At 43.6% G+C, this 21,727-nt stretch overlaps 1 protein-coding gene across 1 annotated transcript in view; it reads left to right on the forward strand.

Moving 5' to 3' along the window:
• The first annotated feature begins 1,136 nt into the window (after positions 1 to 1,136).
• MDH1 (malate dehydrogenase 1) overlaps positions 1,137 to 21,727 on the forward strand; it is a 54,737-nt gene continuing 34,146 nt past the window's right edge. The window contains exons 1-4 of the mRNA XM_069234225.1: positions 1,137 to 1,279; positions 4,666 to 4,764; positions 9,407 to 9,503; positions 20,442 to 20,617. Of these exons, the coding sequence (XP_069090326.1) occupies positions 1,277 to 1,279; positions 4,666 to 4,764; positions 9,407 to 9,503; positions 20,442 to 20,617 (375 nt within the window). The 5' untranslated portion in view covers positions 1,137 to 1,276. The remainder of the gene's footprint in view (positions 1,280 to 4,665; positions 4,765 to 9,406; positions 9,504 to 20,441; positions 20,618 to 21,727) is intronic.

The following is a 21,727-nucleotide window of genomic DNA, read 5'->3' on the forward strand; positions in this document are numbered from 1 at the left end:
ATAAAGTCTACTAAACCTAACATAAGTGTTTTTTTTTATAGAGGTCACATACTGAATGCATATACTTGCCGATGTTCTCGTTTGTGATAATGAAGAAAAAGGAAGACTAGTGAAATAAAATATTTGCCTCGGATCACACAATTTGGTCAAGCGGGGAAACTGGTATTGGCCTTACGTTTTCACATTGTGCAATTCAGAGGCTAGATGGGTATCTATTTCACGCTCCTTTTTTGCATCAAAGCAGTGCTTTAAGTGGGCAGCTACTGCCCAGTACTAAGTTCTTGCAGTTCTTTCATTTGAAATTGAGAGCACCTACACTTATCAATACTGCACAGTTGCCATACCATACCATACTGTGCAGGCCATATCATACAATGCAATACAATAACAGACTTCACCATACTATACAGTGATAGGCCATACCACACTGTACCATACTGTAGAATGACAGGTCATACCATAACAGAGCAAGATAGGCCATACCATATAGCATACCATACAAGGATAGCCTATACCATACTATAGAAAGAAAGGCCATGCCACGATGTAGAATCACAGGTCATACCACATCATACAATGACAAGCCAAACTACATCATACCACAGACCATACTAATGCAGTGCACAGCAGCCGCGCTGTTGCACAACATGGTTAAAAACACGCTGCCAAAGCCACCAGATCTTGGTTTTGCCAGTGTTTGTTTCTAGTTATCTAAGGACATTTTGAACCCACACCTCATTCCTTGGCTAATTAACGCCCCGCAGGGCATGCAGAGCGCAGCAAACAGGCATGATCTAGAATCGATCTTGTCAGCAAAGAAGTGCAACGATCAAATAAGCGTTTTCCAATTGGATAATTGCTTTAATCCAGAGAGTGACGCACGCTTTGGTCTTTCATACTAACTGAAATATTTTTTATCCCTTGAACGAACTGTCTCCATTCACGGCAATAGCAATTAAACACTACATCTCCCATCGCGCTAGAGATCGGCAAGCCCCCGTCTAGCATCGCCTTTTGGGTGATGTAGTTTTTCTGTAACACATCACCCTTTGCAACAGACGACATACTTCGAGGTATAAAACTACAACTCCCGTTCTTCCTCATTTCCGGTACAGTACGCATCGGCGGTCAAAGATCATTCAAAGTCGTCAGTTCTCCTGCCGGTTCTCTCCTTCATCTCCTGATCCCCGTAGAGGTGACCTGAGCCAGTGCGGAGGTTGCAGCCGTCGAGTGAACACAACACATTTTTCCTCTGCTCCGTGACTCCTTCCTTACCATGGTATGTAAGGGTTCTTGTGTATTCCTCGTACAATTGGGCTTAAGGATTTTTGCTTTTCTTGCAGGAATTTTGTCTCCGGAGCAAGGCAGTGGAGCCTGAGGCTGCAAGCTCTGCGGAAGGCGCTGGTCCTGAATCTGCCTGAATGAGCAGTGAGCAGGACTGCCGGTGCACGCTCGGTTGAAGACTTATGTGTTGTATCGGCGTTCTGTATAGATTTACTGCCGACCATATTCTCTGTTTCCACATGAACAAGCACGGGCACTGGAATGGTATTCATTAAAAGCATCTAGAAGCATTTATTAAGCGTATTAACATCGTTGTTACGAATGTATAGCTATCGAGTGCTGACGCTGTTATTAGACTGTGATTTGTAGGAAACGCAGACGTGCTTCTTGTTCTACCTCTTCGTTTTATCCCTCGGCTGTAACGCAGTTGGGGACGCGCCTCAATGTCACACAGTCCTTTGAGACTCGAGTGTGTGCTTTCTGAGTTTTATAAATCTTACACGTTAAGCCATTCCATTCCCACTTTTTGGGAGCTATGCTGATTCATGCATACGTTACCTCTTGCATGTTCACATTTCTGAGGTAGTGTGCATGAGTTCAGGCTTTCTGTTAACGGTTACCAGCAGTAAAAAGTTAGTTGTAACCGAAGCCTAGCGAACCTCAAAAAATGTATGGTAACAATCTTTCCACGTGTTTTTGTAGAAAATTCTAAATCTGGCGATACTACTGAGCAGAAACTGTCACTTTTAGGTGCTATCTCTAAATTGAATATAAATCTCTCTATAGGAGAGCCAGTCACCACTTCAAAGCCCCCCCCCCCCCCCCCCTCGCCGCCACCAAAACTCATGGTTTGGTGTTTTAATTTTAACGGGGTCTCCCGACTAGCTATATCCATAAAATGTGATTTAAGCTCCCCCCCCCCCCCCCCCCATATTGAGAAGTGCCATTTTTGATGTGGCATGTATGGTTTAAGCATCTTTTCTTTCAAATGGCAAATAGAGGCAGTGGTTAAATGTACTACATCCGTTAGGGTTAATAACACAATTTATTGATATTTGTTCATTTTCAGCTTTCCCAAGTGAGGGTGGGTTTTTATATATATATTTTTTTAGCGCGGACGAGTGAAGAATAACATTTTGTCTCTGTCCGTCCATGTTAAAGGCACATCGTCCTAAAAACACGGAGCAGGGCCTGGCATAAGGCCGTCACAGCACAACAAGTCTCTCCTAGCTGATCAGCCAGGGAATGCACAGATTACTCTGTGTGCAGAACGTGAACATTGAAAATCAAACTGCCACATTTTCAGAGCTTGGCTTCTTGCCTCTGTTTCCTTACTGGTTTGAAAGGAATCCGTATTGCAAGAACACACGTGGTCATCTTTTTCTGAATTGTGGTCAAAATGTTTTTAAACTGTTCGACTGCTTCCTGAAGCATATTATGCAGTTGATATTGAAATTCCATGAATTGTAAAGCCAAACTAAGGGGCTTGGTGCAACAAGTAGCACGGGTTAAGATATTCTCGTGGAGCCCGGACTCCTTCAGTTTATAAGACCAGTTTTATAAACTTGATACAGCTGCTACCCCAAGTAAGTGTTTGTCCTCTATAGTAATTGCAGTATCATCAAAAAATGTTTAAAAAAACAGCTATCCTGAATAGAATAGACCACTAAGAAACGGTTGCTGTTTTATTTATTTATTTATATATATATATATATATATATATATATTTTTTTTTTACTATCCTTTTGCAAACTCAAAACCACTTTGTTTTGTTGTGCGTACTGACTTTCCTGTGCACTTCATCCAGGTTTACCTTAGACCTTTTGTGGATTTTTTTTTTTTTTCCTTCAATACTTAAGAAAATCTCAGTACACTGTGGACAACTAACCAAATTCCGTTACAGCATGAATTTAAGTTTTGTAGATTGATCTGGTGGCCTAGCGAATCAGTGCATCCCCTTTAGGGATCTGTATATGTTCTCATGTCAATGGCTCGAATCCCAGCTGTTCCATTCGGCCTTTCCTCCTTTCGGAATTGACAACAGAGCTGAGTTGAGTAGCAATGAAGCTGTCATTCAGCGCTGTTATCTGCCCTTTACAAATATGATTGTTATGTTTTGCACAGCTTGCTCTGATTAATTTTTCCTGCCTCGTTGTGAAATGCCCTGACTTTTTGCCTCACCCCAACCAACCCCAAAACTTCTGCGGATAAAATTATTTCCTACATTCCGAACCAGATTTTGAGATCCAGCTGCCTGGCTCTCATCAAGGAGCCAGACTTCAAATTTAGATGTATAGAAGTTCAGATTCTTTTTATTTGGCCCATAAGTTTTCAAAGGTTCTCCTCCTTGATGTGCGCTTATTTAAAAGCGCACTGTTCTGTGAAGCTGTGGAAAATACATTTAGTATTTCAAATTAGCAACCAGTGTTGTAGAAGGTTTCAGTTCAAGGTGTCATCCTTCTGAATTGGTGCCTATCTTTTCAATTAGACAAAGTGGCTTAGAGTGTGTGCTTTATAAAAATATACAAGCCATCAGGGCCTGTCCGTTTGCCTCATGGAGTGTTACACAAGGGGTGGGGAGCGGTTCAGTGTATCTCGGGGTGGCTAGAGCCATTGGAGGCCAGCGTTTTAGTTTATTCTTTCTCCAGCTCCCCAGAGTTTTTTTCAGCGGAAGCAGAGGGAGATGATGGAGAAAGACCATTGAGACAGAGAAAACAGAAAAAGCGGAACAGGGAGCAGGGCTGAATTGAACTTTTTTGCCTGGACGGCTTTTTGTTCCCAGTTCACGCCTGTATGACACATGTTTGGATTTACTGCATCACCTATGCTAGTAAATGTGGTGTTTGCAAACTTGTTTCTCGTTGTACTAAGAGCACTATTAAACTTTTTTAGCTTTTGGTTTCTCAATTGATCCCAGAATGTGTGGCAGCAACCGTGACTGAGTGGATAAATGGTTCCCTCATTCTTATATGCAGCGATTGTATCTAATACCTATGAGTTTGAATCCCACAGCCAATCTAACGTGATCGAGACTGTTTTTTTTTTTTTTCTCCTATGCTTATTGTACAGCACATACATCAGCTATTCATTTCTATAGAAGTACAGCTTTCTGATGCAGGCTCATGACTGAGGGCCTGATTTAGAGTTTGGCGGAGGAGGTTGCTCCATCACATAAGTAACGGATATCCCGTCTGACGTATTACGATCCCATAGTAGCTTATGGTGATCGTAATACGGCAGGCGGCATATCTGTCACATTTGACAGTAACCCGTCTTCCAAACTCTTAACCAGGCCCTTATTTCTGTGTAAGATCAGAAAAATGCTAGGCTGTATGGTATGCACGCATGGTGTTTTATGTATTTATTTTCCTTTTTGTACAGCCTGAACCAATCCGCGTCTTGGTGACTGGTGCTGCTGGTCAGATCGCCTACTCATTGCTGCCGCCTATAGCCAAGGGAGTTGTCTTTGGCAATGATCAGGTAATGTCTGTGTGAGAATGATCTTTCATTGTATCAGTAATTGTTGGCTGCCCGCTTCTCATTTGGATTGATGTTCCTGACTTAACTACTCTCCAGCTAGTGTTCATGAAGTCATGGAATGAAAAAAAAAAAAAAACAAGACCTAGTTAATGTTTAGCTCCCTGAACCTTATGCTTTGGTTGTCAGTTTCAGTCCTACCTTTGGGTTCAGAGAAAGCCTAAGGGAAGGAGGGCAAACAGCCATAGTTGCTTTGCAGCTCAGTTGGGTATCGAATTGCTGACTGCAGCAACAAGTTATCTGCTATGTGGATTTTAATGCATGGTTGAAGTCTTTGCTCCTAGATGTGTAATTAAAATATTGTGAATCTACAGTGTTTCAGCACCATACTTTGTAACGTCTTCAGGTTGACACACACAAAGGATCAAACAGCGGGCAACCATTTACTGACCAGCACCTACTATTGGCAGTTGTCTTGAGTATTCCCAGTTACACGGCTGTGTGTGTAGAAACAAACTTCAGCTGTCGGCCTCTGAATAAAATCTAAGGCCCTCAACCTCTACCTCACACCGTTTCAGTGGGTCCTTTGAAGAAAAAAAAAACAATTATTACTGGTTTTTTTTTTTTTTTTTTTTTTTTTTTCACACTTTCTGAGCTTAAATCTCAAATTGAACATTGTTTTTGGAGCTCTTTTTGTCAGATTGGCCACCTTGTTTTCTGTTATCCAAGCTACTAACAAACTTGTTGGTTCCTCCTGGCTGTATTGAGCAGGTGACCTGGTAGGACGGGATCGTGATTGTACTTGAGCACTTTTTTGTCCCAAGTATTTTTCAGGGTTCTTGTTTGCAAGCTTACCAAGTTTTGATTTGGCACATTGCCAAAAATAATAGTTTGGTCTTTGTATTCCTGCCCCCCAACCCCCAGGTGCTGCCAGCAGAGATCGGCAAAGAATGCCGACTTCTGATTGTATCTGCTTATGCAACACCTACTGCAAGCCTATTTGATGTAGTTGCCAGAGATGATTTCTCGGAGAGGGGAGTGGGGCTCACCCCCTCAAAAACTAATCTCAAGAACCCCCCTTAGAGCGACTTAATACCTCTTCCAAAAACCAAACAAGGTTAATCTCTTATATTGGAAACTCCCCCACTCATCTATCTGATCTGTGAAGTCCACACGACCTGAAGAAATATCAATGTGACGCGGATAATACCTTCAGTGGTAGAAGGGAATAGTGACCTACGAACCCATGGCTTTATACTGGTGCGTCGGACTGCTGAACCCTTTGTTCAGAACACTTGACAGCGTTGCTGGAGCTTTAACCCATAAAATGTGCACTTACAAGGATTGGTAATTGGTGAAGAGATGTGGCCAAAAATTCATATTTCTCTTTCATGGCCGAGCGCCAGTTGTGATTGTGAGCCAGCGGTCATCAAGATCTTTATCAAAGGTTCCAATCATAAAACCCATTTTCACTATTTTTCTGGTATTCTTGGCGATGTCTTTTCCTAATCCGTGCAATCGTGAGTTTATCAAAGTAACCCACGGAAGTGCTCATTAGGGGAAATTGTTCCATTTGTGTGGATGTGAACTACCTGCCCGTTATAATTTTTTTAATCACGCCTGGCAGGCTGACGCAGCATTTCAACTTCCTTATTTAATTGAATAATATTGAATCGGGTAATTGAAGCAATAACTACAAATTATTGTTTAAACTGCCACTGAATAAACTTGTAAGAGTAAAACTAAAATCGTACTTAATATTACACAGTACTTACGAAGATCCTTCTGCACTCCAGTTCTGCTTTAATAGCGGAAAATAATTTTTCATCGAGGCATACAACTTTAAGATTAAATGTGTGACCAGCCGGTTGTGCACAACATCGCGTGTTAACAGAGTTTAGGAATGCCAGAATCGGACTTCAGAAATCGAAAACCAACCATTCGTTTCTGGAATCTTTCTTGCTGTGAACTTTTTGGATTTTGAGCACTGTATTTGACCGAGTGACTCTTGCAGGTAGTCTGGTTTGGGTTTATTTGAATAGTGATTTATCTCCTCCTATGCTGACTTCACCACTTGCTGTGTTGGGTGTGCCTTGGCTCCAGCAGCTGTTTGGCAGCTCAAACTGAATAATCTGGCAGAACGTGCAGGAAGCTGATGGCACAGTGTTGTAGATCTGAGATCACGTTATTTCCTCCCTCAAGGGCTTTTGATTTAAAGAAGGAAAAAAAAACCGCAGTGTTGGAAGCACTATGTGGCAATAGTTTGTGAGTTACATGACGTGATCGCCTTGCAGCCGGCCCGCTGCGCGGTGCGATTGACAGTGGATCTGTGGGTAGCACCAGCAGTGATCCCTGGAAATTACCAATCTTCCTGCGGGGTCCTTGCAGTTGCATTTTTTTGCCGCAGTAGCGTAGCTCCCATGCTCCTCTGGGCACTTATGTACATTCGCTTACAGGTCATATCTTCAGAGGGTACATATTTTTTTCTCACATTCTAAAATGACGCAAAAGATTTTATCCGTGCATAACCGTTATGAAACGTTTTGCGACATCCTACAACTTTGATGCACGTTGTGAAGTTTATGCATCTGATTAACTTAGAGCAATAAATCTTCCCGGCAGCAAATACCTGTCCCTTGCAGGAGGTCGAGGAAGTAGCCATTGGGAAGAAACGAACAGCAGGCTCTGGAGAAACGGTGAACTAACAGGATGATTAAGAAATGAAAAGCCACAGACAAAAAGTGATTAGAGTCAGAAAAGAGTGAGAAGGGATTGCACATTTCATTAGAATATTTCATTAAAATAGTTCATCCAGATGGGATACTTCGCTAAACCGTTCAAATGGGGACCCCGTACAGGCCAGGCTGGGGAACCAAAAGCAACCAGAGGAAAAATGATCAAGTCGACCTCAACCTTTCGGCTTGATTGTCTGCACTGAGAGAAATGGCCCAGTCTCCAACCTTGAGAGAAGGGCAGTGGTGGAACCATATATTGTAGCAGATGTTCTGCTGAAGTGAGTCGTTTTCTAATCAATTTACTTGGGTGGCAGAATCTTACGAGACCCAGAAAGTGAGGTGTGTGTTATTTATTTATTCCCCCCCCCTCTACAATTTACTAAAGTAGACATTGATGATGGAAATGAAATGCAAAACACAAACCTTTTTCAGTAGTAATGCATTGTAACTGTGGGCATGTCTTCGAGGGAAAGATTTCTGACTCCACAAGGAAATATTTGAGTCCAGGAAACTCCTTACTAAAGCAATAATGCCGGATATTGAGCTTTAAGAAGTCCAATTCAGAACTCTACACCTTGCCTTAGGTGCGATCATCACTCTGTGTCTTGCCACATGTACACTATGTAAACATGCTACACTTTTTTTTTTTTTTTGGCAATTCCCAGTCGCAGGCCAATAATTATCATGGACTTTGTAGAATGTCCTAGATATAAGCAAATTGAAATAGGTTACCACTAAAGGGGTTTCACCTGCACCTAAGTGTAGTAGAAAAACAGACAGTTTTGTCTGTCATTTTTGTACCAGCATACTTACCACCCTGTTGACACTTCTTTAGCATGTCAGCCGGTGGGCCTCTAGAGTGTGCCAGATGCCACGCCAAAACGTAGGCACACTGCTTACGAACACTGGCTCATTGTAATGGACTTGGGGATTTCTGAAATATGTTTTACTGTTAAAAGCTGAATACAGCAAGTTATGCAAGATTTCCTGAGAGGGTTGAAGTCATAGGATACACATTTTATTGCCCAACCAAGAAGAACTTTCTACCAGTATAAGGAAAATACCTTAATGGACAACTTAAGTTGAATGCTACCTGGATGTCATTTAAACCGGAAAGCCCATAGTTTACCTGAAATGCAATCCTGCATAGACTGATTTTGTCCTCATTAACTGAGGAATGCTGATTCTCCTCATGGGTGGAGCCTCAGTATAAACTTTCCTGGCTTCTTCTTGCACCCCCCAAATACAACTCTGCTGACATCCTTTGTCCGATCCTGCGGCTTCCAGATTGACCCCCTATTTGTCTTAAAATCATTTTATCAACAAAATGCTGGTTCACATGGTTCCAGGTTACATACGGCTCAAATCAAGTTTGTCTATGAACTTTAAAGGCTGATTTATTGAGTTTTTATTCGCTGCTCTCCCAGATCGGTCGTCCCCAGTTAGAGCAGGTATTCACATAATTGTTCACCTAATTATCGCTCAAAGTTTGGGTTCATCTCCACTTGTATGCAAAAACACACTTCCTGTCAAATCTAAATCAAAGACCGTTGTCGTCCTCTAAATCTGACTAACTTTTTTTTTTTCTTTTAGTTCAGCATGTCCCCAGTACATTTTCTCGTTGGCTGGGTAGTCTGTTGCTATTTACAGCTCTAAGCTGCCTTTTGGTTAATGTTCGTGCTTTATAAAATCCCAAATAAAATAAATGAACCCTCATTGTTTATATAACTTAATCTGTTGCATTAATCTTACATATACCCAAGCCAGGCTAGGTATAGAAGTGACTGTTACAAATGAAAGTCCAATGTTTTGCTCCTGTCCGGTACATTTTGTGCTTCCTTCATTTACTGTATACCTTAGATCTCTGAGCTCTTCCTTTATTTGACTTAATAAATGCCTTCTCTCTGCAGCCCATTGTCCTCATATTGTTGGACATCACTCCCATGATGACTGCGTTGGAAGGTGTAGTAATGGAACTTGAGGACTCTGCTTTCCCACTGCTGACAGGTAATTTGATAGTTGGAAACTTTTTTTTTCTTTAACTGTAAAACCTAGTTTTTGCTGATGTTTGAGAAATAATTGCGTATTTTCTCCCAAAAAGTGCGGTGGTACTGAACCTTACCCCCTTCCCCCCCCCCCCCCCCCCCTTCTCCCCATGCAGTAGGTACTTTATCCTCCTAGGATTTGGGAAGCTAGTGACCCACTTAAATATGGCTGACATGGCTGGTTAACACTCATACATCAATGGCCACCTGAATGCCTAAGTGCACAAGCTATATGGAGCGGCACTCCTATTTATGTATGTTTTCCAGAACATAGGGGGCTCAGTTGTGCGACTGCCTAGCCTTTGCCACATTTTGATTTTAATGTTTGCCACAGGTTTTTTGGAGCAGGCCTAGTTGGGAAATCTATAAAGTGTTGTGGCCATTGTGAGACTGATCAGAGGGAAATTAACCATTGTTGAGAGAGGATTCAGTCCTTTTGAAGTGTCCAAGCGTAAATGTGATTGTCTTTAGTGTTAGAGATCCCATTTCTAGTTGGCAGTCGGTTTGCACCCTGTCCAATTAAAGACCCTTTCCCTAGTCAGGATAAGGGAGATGCCTGCTCAGATAACCCCCTGCTCACCCCCTTGGTAGCTTGGCATGAACAGTCCGTGTAGGAAGTTGGCTCTGTATGTGCTATTTCAAAGTAAGGAATAGCATGCACAGAGTCCAAGGGTTCCCCTTAGAGGTAAAATAGTGGTAAAAAGAGATAATACTAATGCTCTATTTTGTGGTAGTGTGGTCGAGCAGTAGGCTTATCCAAGGAGTAGTGTTAAGCATTTGTTGTACATACACATAGACAATAAATGAGGTACACACACCCGGAGACAAATCCAGCCAATAGGTTTTGTATAGAAAAATATATTTTCTTAGTTTATTTTAAGAACCACAGGTTCAAATTTTACATGTAATATCTCATTTGAAAGGTATTGCAGGTAAGTACTCTAGGAACTTTGAATCATTACTTTAGCATGTATACTTTTCATATAAAACACAATAAGCTGTTTTAAAAGTGGACACAGTGCAATTTTCACAGTTCCTGGGGGAGGTAAGTTATTGTTAGTTTCAACAGGTAAGTAAGGCACTTACAGGTTTCAGTTTTTGGTCCAAGGTAGCCCACCGTTGGGGGTTCAGAGCAACCCCAAAGTTATCACACCAGCAGCTCAGGGCCGGTCAGGTGCAAAGGTCAAAGAGGTGCCCAAAACACATAGGCTTCAATGGAGAGAAGGGGGTGCCCCGGTTCCAGTCTGCCAGCAGGTAAGTACCCGCGTCTTCGGAGGGCAGACCAGGGGGGTTTTGTAGGGCACCGGGGGGGACACAAGTCAGCACAGAAAGTACACCCTCAGCAGCGCGGGGGCGGCCGGGTGCAGTGTGCAAACACGCGTCGGGTTTTCAATGGAAGTCAATGAGAGATCAAGGGATCCCTTCCGCGTCGCAGGCAGGCAAGGGGGGGGCTCCTCGGGGTAGCCACCACCTGGGCAAGGGATGGGGCCTCCTGGGGGTCACTCCTGCACAGAAGTTCCGTTTCTTTAGGGGCTGGGGGCTGCGGGTGCAGGGTCTTTTCCAGCCGTCGGGAAATGGAGTTCAGACAGTCGCGGTCAGGGGGAGCCTGGGGATTCCCTCTGCAGGCGTCGCTGTGGGGGCTCAGGGGGGACAACTTTGGTTACACAGTCGTAGAGTCGCCGGAGGGTCCTCCCTGAGTTGGTTGTTCTCCACCAGTGGAGTCGGGGTCGCCGGGTGCAGTGTTGCAAGTCTCCCGCTTCTTGCGGGGAGTTGCAGGGGTCTTTAAATCTGCTCCTTGTAACAAAGTTGCAGTTCTTTTGGAGCAGGGCCGCTGTCCTCGGGAGTTTCTTGTCTTTTTCGAAGCAGGGCAGTCCTCAGAGGATTCAGAGGTCGCTGGTCCCTTGGAAAGCGTCGCTGGAGCAGGTTCTTGGGAAGGCAGGAGACAGGCCGGTAAGTCTGGGGCCAAGGCAGTTGGTGTCTTCTGTTCTTCCTCTGCAGGGGTTTGTCAGCTCGGCAGTCCTTCTTGTAGTTGCAGGAATCTGTTTTTCTAGGTTCAGGGGAGCCCTTATTTACTAAATTTAAGGGCGTGTTTAGGTCTGGGGGGTTAGTAGCCAATGGCTACTAGCCCTGAGGGTGAGTACACCTTCTTTGTGCCTCCTCCCAAGGGGAGGGGGGTCACATCCCTAATCCTATTGGGGGAATCCTCCATCTGCAAGATGGAGGATTTCTAAAAGTTAGTCACTTCAGCTCAGGACACCTTAGGGGCTGTCCTGACTGGCCAGTGACTCCTCCTTGTTGCTTTCTTTGTTTCCTCCAGCCTTGCCGCCAAAAGTGGGGGCCGTGGCAGGAGGGGGCGGGCAACTCCACTAAGCTGGAGTGTCCTGCGGTGCTGTGACAAAGGGGTGAGCCTTTGAGGCTCACCGCCAGGTGTTACAGCTCCTGCCTGGGGGAGGTGTTAGCATCTCCACCCAGTGCAGGCTTTGTTACTGGCCTCAGAGTGACAAAGGCACTCTCCCCATGGGGCCAGCAACATGTCTCTAGTGTGGCAGGCTGCTGGAACCAGTTAGCCTACACAGATAGTCGGTTAAGTTTCAGGGGGCACCTCTAAGGTGCCCTCTGTGGTGTATTTTACAATAAAATGTACACTGGCATCAGTGTGCATTTATTGTGCTGAGAAGTTTGATACCAAACTTCCCAGTTTTCAGTGTAGCCATTATGGTGCTGTGGAGTTCGTGTAAAACAGACTCCCAGACCATATACTCTTATGGCTACCTTGCACTTACAATGTCTAAGGTTTTGCTTAGACACTGTAGGGGCACAGTGCTCATGCACTGGTACCCTCACCCATGGTATAGTGCACCCTGCCTTAGGGCTGTAAGGCCTGCTAGAGGGGTGTCTTACCTATACTGCATAGGCAGTGAGAGGCTGGCATGGCACCCTGAGGGGAGTGCCATGTCGACTTACTCATTTTGTTCTCACTAGCACACACAAGCTGGTAAGCAGTGTGTCTGTGCTGAGTGAGGGGTCTCCAGGGTGGCATAATACATGCTGCAGCCCTTGGAGACCTTCCCTGGCATCAGGGCCCTTGGTACCAGAGGTACCAGTTACAAGGGACTTATCTGGATGCCAGGGTGTGCCAGTTGTGGAATCAAAAGTACAGGTTAGGGAAAGAACACTGGTGCTGGGGCCTGGTTAGCAGGCCTCGGCACACTTTCAATTCAAAACATAGCATCAGCAAAGGCAAAAAGTCAGGGGGTAACCATGCCAAGGAGGCATTTCCTTACACACAGGCTTATCTCAGAAGCAATGTGTAAAGTATTTGCACATAACACAGTAATAAGTGAAAACACTACAAAAGGACACCACACCAGTTTTGGAAAAATAGCCAAAATTTATCCGTATAAAACAAGACTAAATACCCCAAAAATCCAACCTACAGTAAGAAAAATTTGAATTCTGCAAGATTTACACAACTACAGATCTTTGAAGTCTATCTCCACCTGGGGCTATCACGGAGTTGTGATCAACAAAACTAACAGTTCAGGCCGGCAGCGGCGTTGCGGGCCAGCTACGGTGTCGGGAAGACCTGCAAACAGTACCCTGGATTTGCAGGGCATCATGATCCTTGTGGTGTGCTCCAGAGAGTGGCGTCACTGACGTTGCTGTGTCAGTTCCGGAGTCGTCGGGCCCTTGAGGTCACACGCGTTGCAGATCGAACTCCAGGCTGATGAAGTCGGGTGCGCTGGCGTGGATGGCATTGGGGCTGCAGTGCAGAGTGGGATGATGCGACGTGCAGTGCCCACAGGTCACGGTGCATGCAGCGGCTCGGTGGCGGCGTCAGTGAGACCTACCCTGCGGTGTGAAGCAGGGCAGTGTGGCGTGCGGTGTCCACAAGTGCAGGCAGCGTCACCGTTGCTGAAGCGCTGTTGTCTGTAGGCCCAAGCCGACGGGACGGTGTTTTGTGACCCTCACGAGCAGTGTCCACAGGCCACTGTGCAGGCAGTGGCACCGGTGCCAACAGGAGCGTCATCGGGGATGCCCAGGCAACGGTGTGAGTAAGCGATGCCGGAGTGCGGGGCCCACAGGTCGCGGTGCTACAGGTCGCGGAAACTGAAGTCTTTGGTGTCCCTGAGACTTCAACAGCCCTTAGAGAATTTTCTCAAGCAGGACACACAGCACATTTCACCCTTTGCACTCTTTTCAGGCAGAAGCAGCAAGTGCAGGCCAGTCCAGCAAAGCAACACAGCAAAGGGACAGTACTCCTCCTTCCGCTCTTCTCCTGGGCAGAGGTTCCACTTTATTCCAAAAAGATTCTAAAAGGCTGGGGTTTTGGGTTTTCTTCTTGTACCCAGTTCTGCCTTTGAAGTTGGCAAACTTCAAAGCAAAGTCTCAAATGTTTGCAAGATCCTTCCTTGGCCAGGCCCCGGACACTCACCAGGGAGTCTGTGACGGCATTGTGTGAGGGCACAGTCCTTTCATGTGAGTGACCATTCCTCCCCTCCAGCACAGATGGCTAATCAAGATATGCAGGCTACACCCCAGCTCCCTTTGTGTCACTATGTAGCGGAGAGGTACTCCATCTAACTAGTACCTATTCACCATGCTCTTTTGTAAAAAGCGGTCGAGCGCTGTCTTGGAACATCAGCTCTATTCCTTCGGGAGTTGTCGGGAGACTACAGATCTGTATTCTTTGTTGGCTACGGTATGCGGGCATTGTTGGTGGTAAACCATTCTCTGCTTAACGAGTTAAGAGGGCACCTATTAGCTCGCCCCTCTTGACTCCTTGGTAGCTTGTGAAGTATTTTGACCTCTGTTTCGGCATTTGTTATTAAGGACATGATGGGTTTCAGTGACTGACCCGGACCGGTTCTCTTCTGTTTACACCAGTCACTTATACTTGCCTGTTTTGATCACGTGATACTTTTTGGTGCGGGGGACACATTTGTCCACAACTAGTTCGTGGAGACCTCTTGCTTCATTCTAGGAAGTCCAATTTGTGTGTTATGTTGTGGTCTTAACAAGCTGGGTGTTTCCGTACTCCTGAGCGCAGAGGATACCCCGTCTTGACCACATAATGCATACGGTGCTCGCTGTCTGGGTATTTTCTGACCCTGAGCCCACTTGACGTCACGGAGCAGCTCATTTCAGGTAAGAGGCTAACATTGTAATAGGTTTAATTGTTTGTTTGACACTTACACAGCCCATCGGTCTCCTGGCACAGGTCTTGTCATTTGCTACTTTAGCTGTTCTATTTTTGGAAAGGCATTTAATACCCGTTTCTGCTGAATGAGTTCCTTGGTTGTTTCTGGAGTGAATTCGAAAAACTTGGTCCCTGCTCAAAAAAGACTTTGCCTTCCTTGAATTTCAGCTTTAGTTGGTGTGTATATTTAGAAGCCTTTATCGGAGCCTCGTAGGTTTCTTGTCAGTTTGTAAGGTAAGCCCAATCAGCCAATTGTTGGGCGGCCATGTTGCAAGTACACTTGCACATCCAGCCTTCTGATGTAAAGAGGATGTTATCTTTAATAGAGAGCAGGTGGCTAGGTCTCCTTTTGTCTGTTCCTTGATATCTTCTGTCCAGGTAGTAGCAGCAGTGCAGTGTTATGAGCTCTCTGTAAACCGGTAATCTCATCAGTCATTCTTTCATACTAAGACCATTACGTAAATAAATTATACAGTGGATCTTTGTTTAGGAGTCAAGGCTTAATTGTCAACCTCTGATATATTACTGGCTTTTACCCTGTGAACATTTGTATGACTGTATACTTAAATGTCATTTTTATAGTCTGCAAGTTGCCTGCTTAATTTTCAAAAGTGAATAAAATTGCTTATTTTCTCTGTCTGACAGTGGTACATGCCTTTGTGTTTTCCAAGGTACTCTCCGGGAATGCCGTTATGGAGAATTTCTCCAAGTGTTCTCTTGATCACCGAGGGCAGTATTGGTTGGAAGCACTTATGCAATGTGCCCCAGAAAGCAGCATCACATCCTGCTGGCCAATCAAAATTGTGTCCTTTTCAATAGAACAAAAACGCCAACCAATCTCGAGTTGGTCCTGGCCTACCTGCTATTGATTAGCCGTTGAATTGTACATCGGATTTAGCCATTTGTTACATCTAGAGGTGCAGAGATTGCACCTAGTCTTCCTTCCCTAGTTTCTTAAGGATATATACGCAAAACCAGATCATTCTTGCACAGGAGCCCACTATTGGCTAATGTTTCCAAAAGATAAGATACTGTACTTATGATGGTACTTGGCCTGAATAATGTTGATCTCACGTGAGCAGTTTTGCTCCATCTAGCTCCTTTCCTCCCATTCCTTGCCAAGTTCGCTTCTTCCCTCCATCATAACACTACAATATAAGACGTCGCATTGTGTAACCCAAATGCTAGGAGTGTAAAAAGTGTTGCGACATCGTGTTTGGTTTCTTAGTAACATCTGATAGGCAGATGGCCCGCCAAGATGAAGATACCCGTTTCGGCTTTTAATTCTATTTATTGGGTGAGGATGAAGGTGGCACAAACTTTATATTTCAATTTCCTCTGCCACCAACACTGGTTTCTGCTGATGACGCGAACAAGGTCCAATTTGCAGACTCATTGAGGACTTTGATATTGGATTCTGACATTAAAACCTCATCATTCAACGTAAATATGGTTTCACACCGAAAGTTATCAGTGCTATTTGATTGCAAAACTGTGCTGATTGTAGATAGGTCTTGTTTCACACCATGGAGTCTTATCACTGAAAGTCTAGTTTGCATAACTAAACCATAGCTTGGTAACAGTTACATCACATCGTTATATTGGGCCCATAAAATTACTTTTCCAATAAGTTATGGAAAGCAAACCTGAACTGTATAATGCATAATCTTGTATAACATCTGCTGGATTTGGTTAAACTGCAAAAGTGTAGTGCCCGCAGTTGAAGACCAATGCGACAAACACTAGGGAGCTCGTTACAGTGGTAGGAGACAAGTTAGACTATTGTCGAAACTAGAGGCAAACAGTAAATCTGTGTTAATGGAACTAACGTTAAGAGTTTGTGATTGTAGACCTGGTGTAGGCCGGTAGTATACCACCAGCAACCTTTTACATTCCAGTGTACAAACCGTACACAGCAATATTAGTTTGAATATTCTTTAATTTATCGGGGTGTGGAATTTACTTAGCCCGACTCCCAGTTCCGAATTATGGTTCACAGAAGGGCATTGTCTGCAGTTCAGGTAATGTGTCCATATGTCGCCCCTGGTTTTATGTTTTATTAATCTGAAGCCTTTATTATCTGATAGACTTCTAGTTGCAGATTCCTTACCTTCAAATTTCCCCCAGGCGTCAGACTGGATCAGGAGATTTTTCTTCGAGCAATACCCTTGCGCGTCAGTATGTGGCGTCTGTCAACTCCTTTAGCGTCGTAGTCGCCGTGATTTAAACTCTGACTGCATTGCTGACAGTGGTCCCAGTATTAAAATATGTACATGAATTTGCAAAGTATAACAATATAAGGCTACATATAATGCTCCCAGAGTGCTCTGATTAGATGCAAATATTTGCAGACGCTTGGAAGTAAGATTGAGTCTTTGCTTTCAAATTAAATACTCACAAAAAATGCAACTAGGGAAAAACGTTTTGCTAAACTATTGTGAAATTAAAGGTACCATTTCTTTGAAGCATCAGCCACTAAAATGTGTTGATTCATGCTAGTATCTCCACAAATATTCATAATGGAAAATCAGTGCAACCAGTTTCAACAATATTATGGGAACATGAAACTAAACAATCATTGGCATAACCAATAGATCTGGCTTTGGTGGCCAGCCTTTTGGTTTTGTCAGTGGGTCTAGTTTTGACATGTTTTTGTAAAACTTTGTTGCTGGAGCTGACCGGCCCTGGCCCTTAAAACAAACATCAGCAAAAAGCAATAAAATGTTTTGGTCTCAAAGCTCACATTGCCACAGTAGTCTCTAGCACTGAACAAAATTACTTTGTGCCAATATGCTCCTTGTGAAAGAGCAGAATGCTGTCACTCACAGTGAAGCCAGTCTATAGATGGAGAGAGAGACAGACAGAATTGTAATAAAAACAAAAGGTCTTTGTTAACTCAAGACCTAATTGGAGCCCCATCTCAAAGTCACAAGTGCACCCATGACACTATGCCCTTGCATATTTGCAGGTTTACAGTTTTCATTAATTTACAACAATTTACAGAAGTAGGCCAGGAAATCGTATTCTTAGTAAACTACATTTTATCCCGAGCAAACATGTAGTCCTAGATTTGTTCATGCAAAAATCTGTTCAGTGTTTACAAGTTAACTTTTACATCAACCACTTTTTTTTTTTCCCCAACTGTGGAAGGTTTATTTCTGCCCTTCTCAGGAGTAAATTTCCAACCGTTCGCAGAATGAGAGAAGGTAGGAAAAGAGTTGGTGAAAACCCCTAAAAGTTAGTAGGTTTGCACATACTCTAAAGCGCATTCCAACCCTGCAGCTATTGATCAACGCTACCTCCAGCCCCAGTATGTAGATCTGTGGAAAGGTGGCAAAATGTGGGAATTGCTAGAATTCAAACCCTGCTATAGTAGTGTTTAAATCCTAACATAATCAGAATTCTGGCATAATTAGAGAGGCTATTATCAAAGCTCTTACATATTGAGATTGCTGCCTTAATTTATCGCCACACTGTGGCAACAAAGGGACTCAGATATTTTTTTTTTAACAGGACAAGTAAATATATACACAAGGTGTTCCATGGACACGTAGATAATGTATTAAGTTTCACACCTTTGTCTATGCATATTACAGTCAAACATTGATGGTATGTATTCAGAGTGCATTCTGGTTAAAATGCAATGTCATCATTGAGTAACATTTGCATTATCTAAGGGTTTTATTTATTTGTTGCTTGGACCACAATAGACCATGAAATGCAGTTGTCTTTATTCTGAAATCCAATTTTTCCTTTGTCTGAGCAAGGTAATGGTATAGGGATGCACAAACATCTGTATTCCTTGAGTATATTTGGAACATTTCACAGGGCATGTTGCCAAATAGTAACAGGTGTTGCCTAGTGGGTTGAGTTCTAGTTAATTTCCCCATTTCATTGCGGTATGTTTGACTAGGTGTAATGAAGCGGGTAACTTGTTTCTCTGCAGCTGGATACTTTATAATGCTTCTAGACCAGTGGTTCCCAACCTTTTGATTTCTGTGGACCCCCACTTTAACATTAATGGAACCCAGGGACCCCCACTGAATCATCATGGGAATCCGGGGACCCCCGCCTGAATCATTACTGGAAGCTGGGGACCTAATTTGTCAATATTTGTTCATATTTTTGAATTTTCTAGGCTCTCGCGGAACCCTTGAGAAGGCTTCACGGACCCCCAGGGGTACCCGGACCACAGGTTGGGAACCACTGTTCTAGACCATTCTCTGATCTTTCCCAGGGGCTATATGTTGCAGCTGGGATGATCCTCTTTCCTGTATGCAAATGTTGTCCTGGCGATTTGAAATTGACCTGCCTGCACCTGCCATTTGTTGAACCTCTTGCTCTCACTTTTTTGGGAGAGGGCTTTGCCAACGTATTTTAGGAATTTAGCACTGACTAGGGCAAGTTTGGCTACTAACGGCCGCTTGTATCTTTGCACACCATGTAGATATGAGCTTTTAGCACCAACGAAAGTGTACCTTGCCATGTGTATGAAAAAGATATGAGAAGGTTTAGAAGAGACACTCTTAATAGTTCAAGGTACTTCCGGATTCGGGAGTTCGTTTTTTAAGGAGTGAATCTGAAGTAAAGGGTGCTGTGGTTTTGTATTTTCAGGTAGTAACATAACATTTTGGTTTGTTGGTCAACAGTTGGTTGCTGCCACTTATGACCATACAGATGAGTTTCTCAATGACAAGCTGTAGCTCCTCCAGCTTGTAGGCTTCCATTTAACTAGAAAGGAAACATGAACCTTTGGCCATTGGGGCAGATGCCAGATTATATTCACGAAACAGTAAAGCCACTGAGCAGAATGGCATTTTAGGGGAAATTAATGTTGTTCTTGGGAACTGGCCTCTGTTTTTGATCTAGAATACAGCTACTAAGTATTGAGTTGCTCTTTACAGCCTTTCAAGGCGCAGGAAAGCATTAAAACTGGTGTTTTGGCTTCTTCCTTGACCCCACTAAGTGTGCTTTCCCAGTGGTCCTGGAGTTGTGCTTCCTCTACACAATTATCTTTTGCCTGATAGTGATGTGTACTTGCGAAATAGCCTTTGTGAAACCAACTGTTACAAAGTGACGCTCTTTTTCTTTATACATTTTTGACGTTGTTTATTGCTAGTCGCTACTTGTAAGTTGTGTCCTAGTTGCACTGTAGTTTTGTCCGACAGTCCCTCATTGGTTGCGGCCAGGCTTTCCAAATTGGTGTCTACCTTTTTGTGTATATTTTGCACTTCTTTGCACTGTTCTTCTTAACACCCAGGAGCAGGTCCTTCTTTCCATTTTAGGTGATTTGATCTTTCTCTGGTTCCTAAGTAACCCTGACCCTTCCTCTTCCCTTCTTGAATGCCTTCTGACCCAGAGCAGGGAGATTGCGAGCGCTGCAGGCTAATGGCTGGTGAGGATGTGAAGTTGACTCTGCATTCCCACCCGTCTCTAGGGACCTCTGCTCCATGCATACCAACGCTCTAGGAGATGCCAAGTGGCACCACTCTCGCAAGTATCACTCGGTCTGCAGGTTTGGGTGCCCAGACATAGTACATCTATGCCACCGAGGGGGTCAGGTTTCTGTCCCTGTTATGAAACCAAGTATATTTAAGGCGCATTAACATTCAAAGCCCCACTGCTCTAATCTTTGTTTGGTGGCGGGGATAGTCGGAAATGCATTACGTGACATTTAAATAATTTTCTGTTTTTTTCTAGCGGTCATTGCAACTGACAAAGAGGAGGTGGCTTTTAAAGATCTTGATGTTGCAGTCCTCGTTGGCTCTATGCCAAGACGAGAGGGCATGGAGAGGAAAGATTTGCTGAAAGCAAATGTGAAAATCTTCAAATCCCAAGGTGCTGCATTGGACAAGTATTCCAAGAAGAGTGTGAAGGTGATTATTGTTTGTTTGCGTGTTTTTTTTTTTTTTTTTTTTTTTTTTTTTTTCTTTTCTTCTCTCCCTTCCCCCCCCCCCCCCCCCTCAACCTCGCAGGTGTGAATATTCTTTTCATTAGTAAGTCATTTGCTTTGCTGCTGTGGCGTTTACACATAATTGAATAGTGGCCAGACCCATCAATTGATTGACATTTGCTGTTCTTCTGTCTATTCTACTTTTCCCATTGTTTCTGTTAACATATGTCATACTTTATATATTCCGAAAAAATGCAACGGATAGTTATGATTTTACTATGGCCAGCGAGGCAAGTATTTTGCTTTGTTCTTTGTCTACTCTTAGTAATAGCAAGCTATAAAAAAAAATCACTTCTATGAATCTGTGAGCATTAGAAGCGAATGATAGTTTGAGCTCTGTAAAATTCAGTCCTTTGTTGGCTGAAACAGAACTTCCTTCTTGGAGCAAAAGCTGACAGAATTCAGTAAAAACAATATCCCTTATAGTCCCTGGGGTTCAAACATGGAGTATTTCAAATTAAATTTATTTAAATCAAACATTCTGTGAGATCTTTGAAGTATATTCAAGTATTTGGGGCCCCTCTCTGAGTGAAAACTCTTAGCTCCTAAATAAAAAGGTTTGTGGGAAAGATGCTATGTCATTGACTGTAGAGGTAGGATACAAAACAGTACTACAATAGTCCTCCTGGTCCCATCATGAGTTGGCCATCTGTTTACGATTTTTATGAGGGGTGGGTTCCATATCCTCCACACTTCAAGTAGAATTTGTGTGTTGTAATAATGACTCATGGTAATCTGTACTTTCTCAGTTCTTCAGGTATAAGGAGCTTGGTAACCAATAGATTGTCTAGAAGGAGAGCCTGTCCTACTTAAATGAGGGTGTTTCCACAGGAGCTCAGGTGCATTTGTCTCCTTGGTGTTCAGGTTGGGCATCTTTTCCTACAATACCTATTAGTTTCTTATAATCTAGTGTTTATGTATTCTGGCTGTTGGATTAAACACCTCGGACAATACTTTTTTTCCCCCCCCATTTACAAAACCTCCCTTAGACTTAATCTCTTCGAGCTGGGGATTACTTGCCTGCATAGTCACT

The sequence above is a fragment of the Pleurodeles waltl genome, chromosome 5, assembly GCF_031143425.1.
Source record: "Pleurodeles waltl isolate 20211129_DDA chromosome 5, aPleWal1.hap1.20221129, whole genome shotgun sequence".
Classification (NCBI taxonomy): Eukaryota; Metazoa; Chordata; class Amphibia; order Caudata; family Salamandridae; genus Pleurodeles; species Pleurodeles waltl.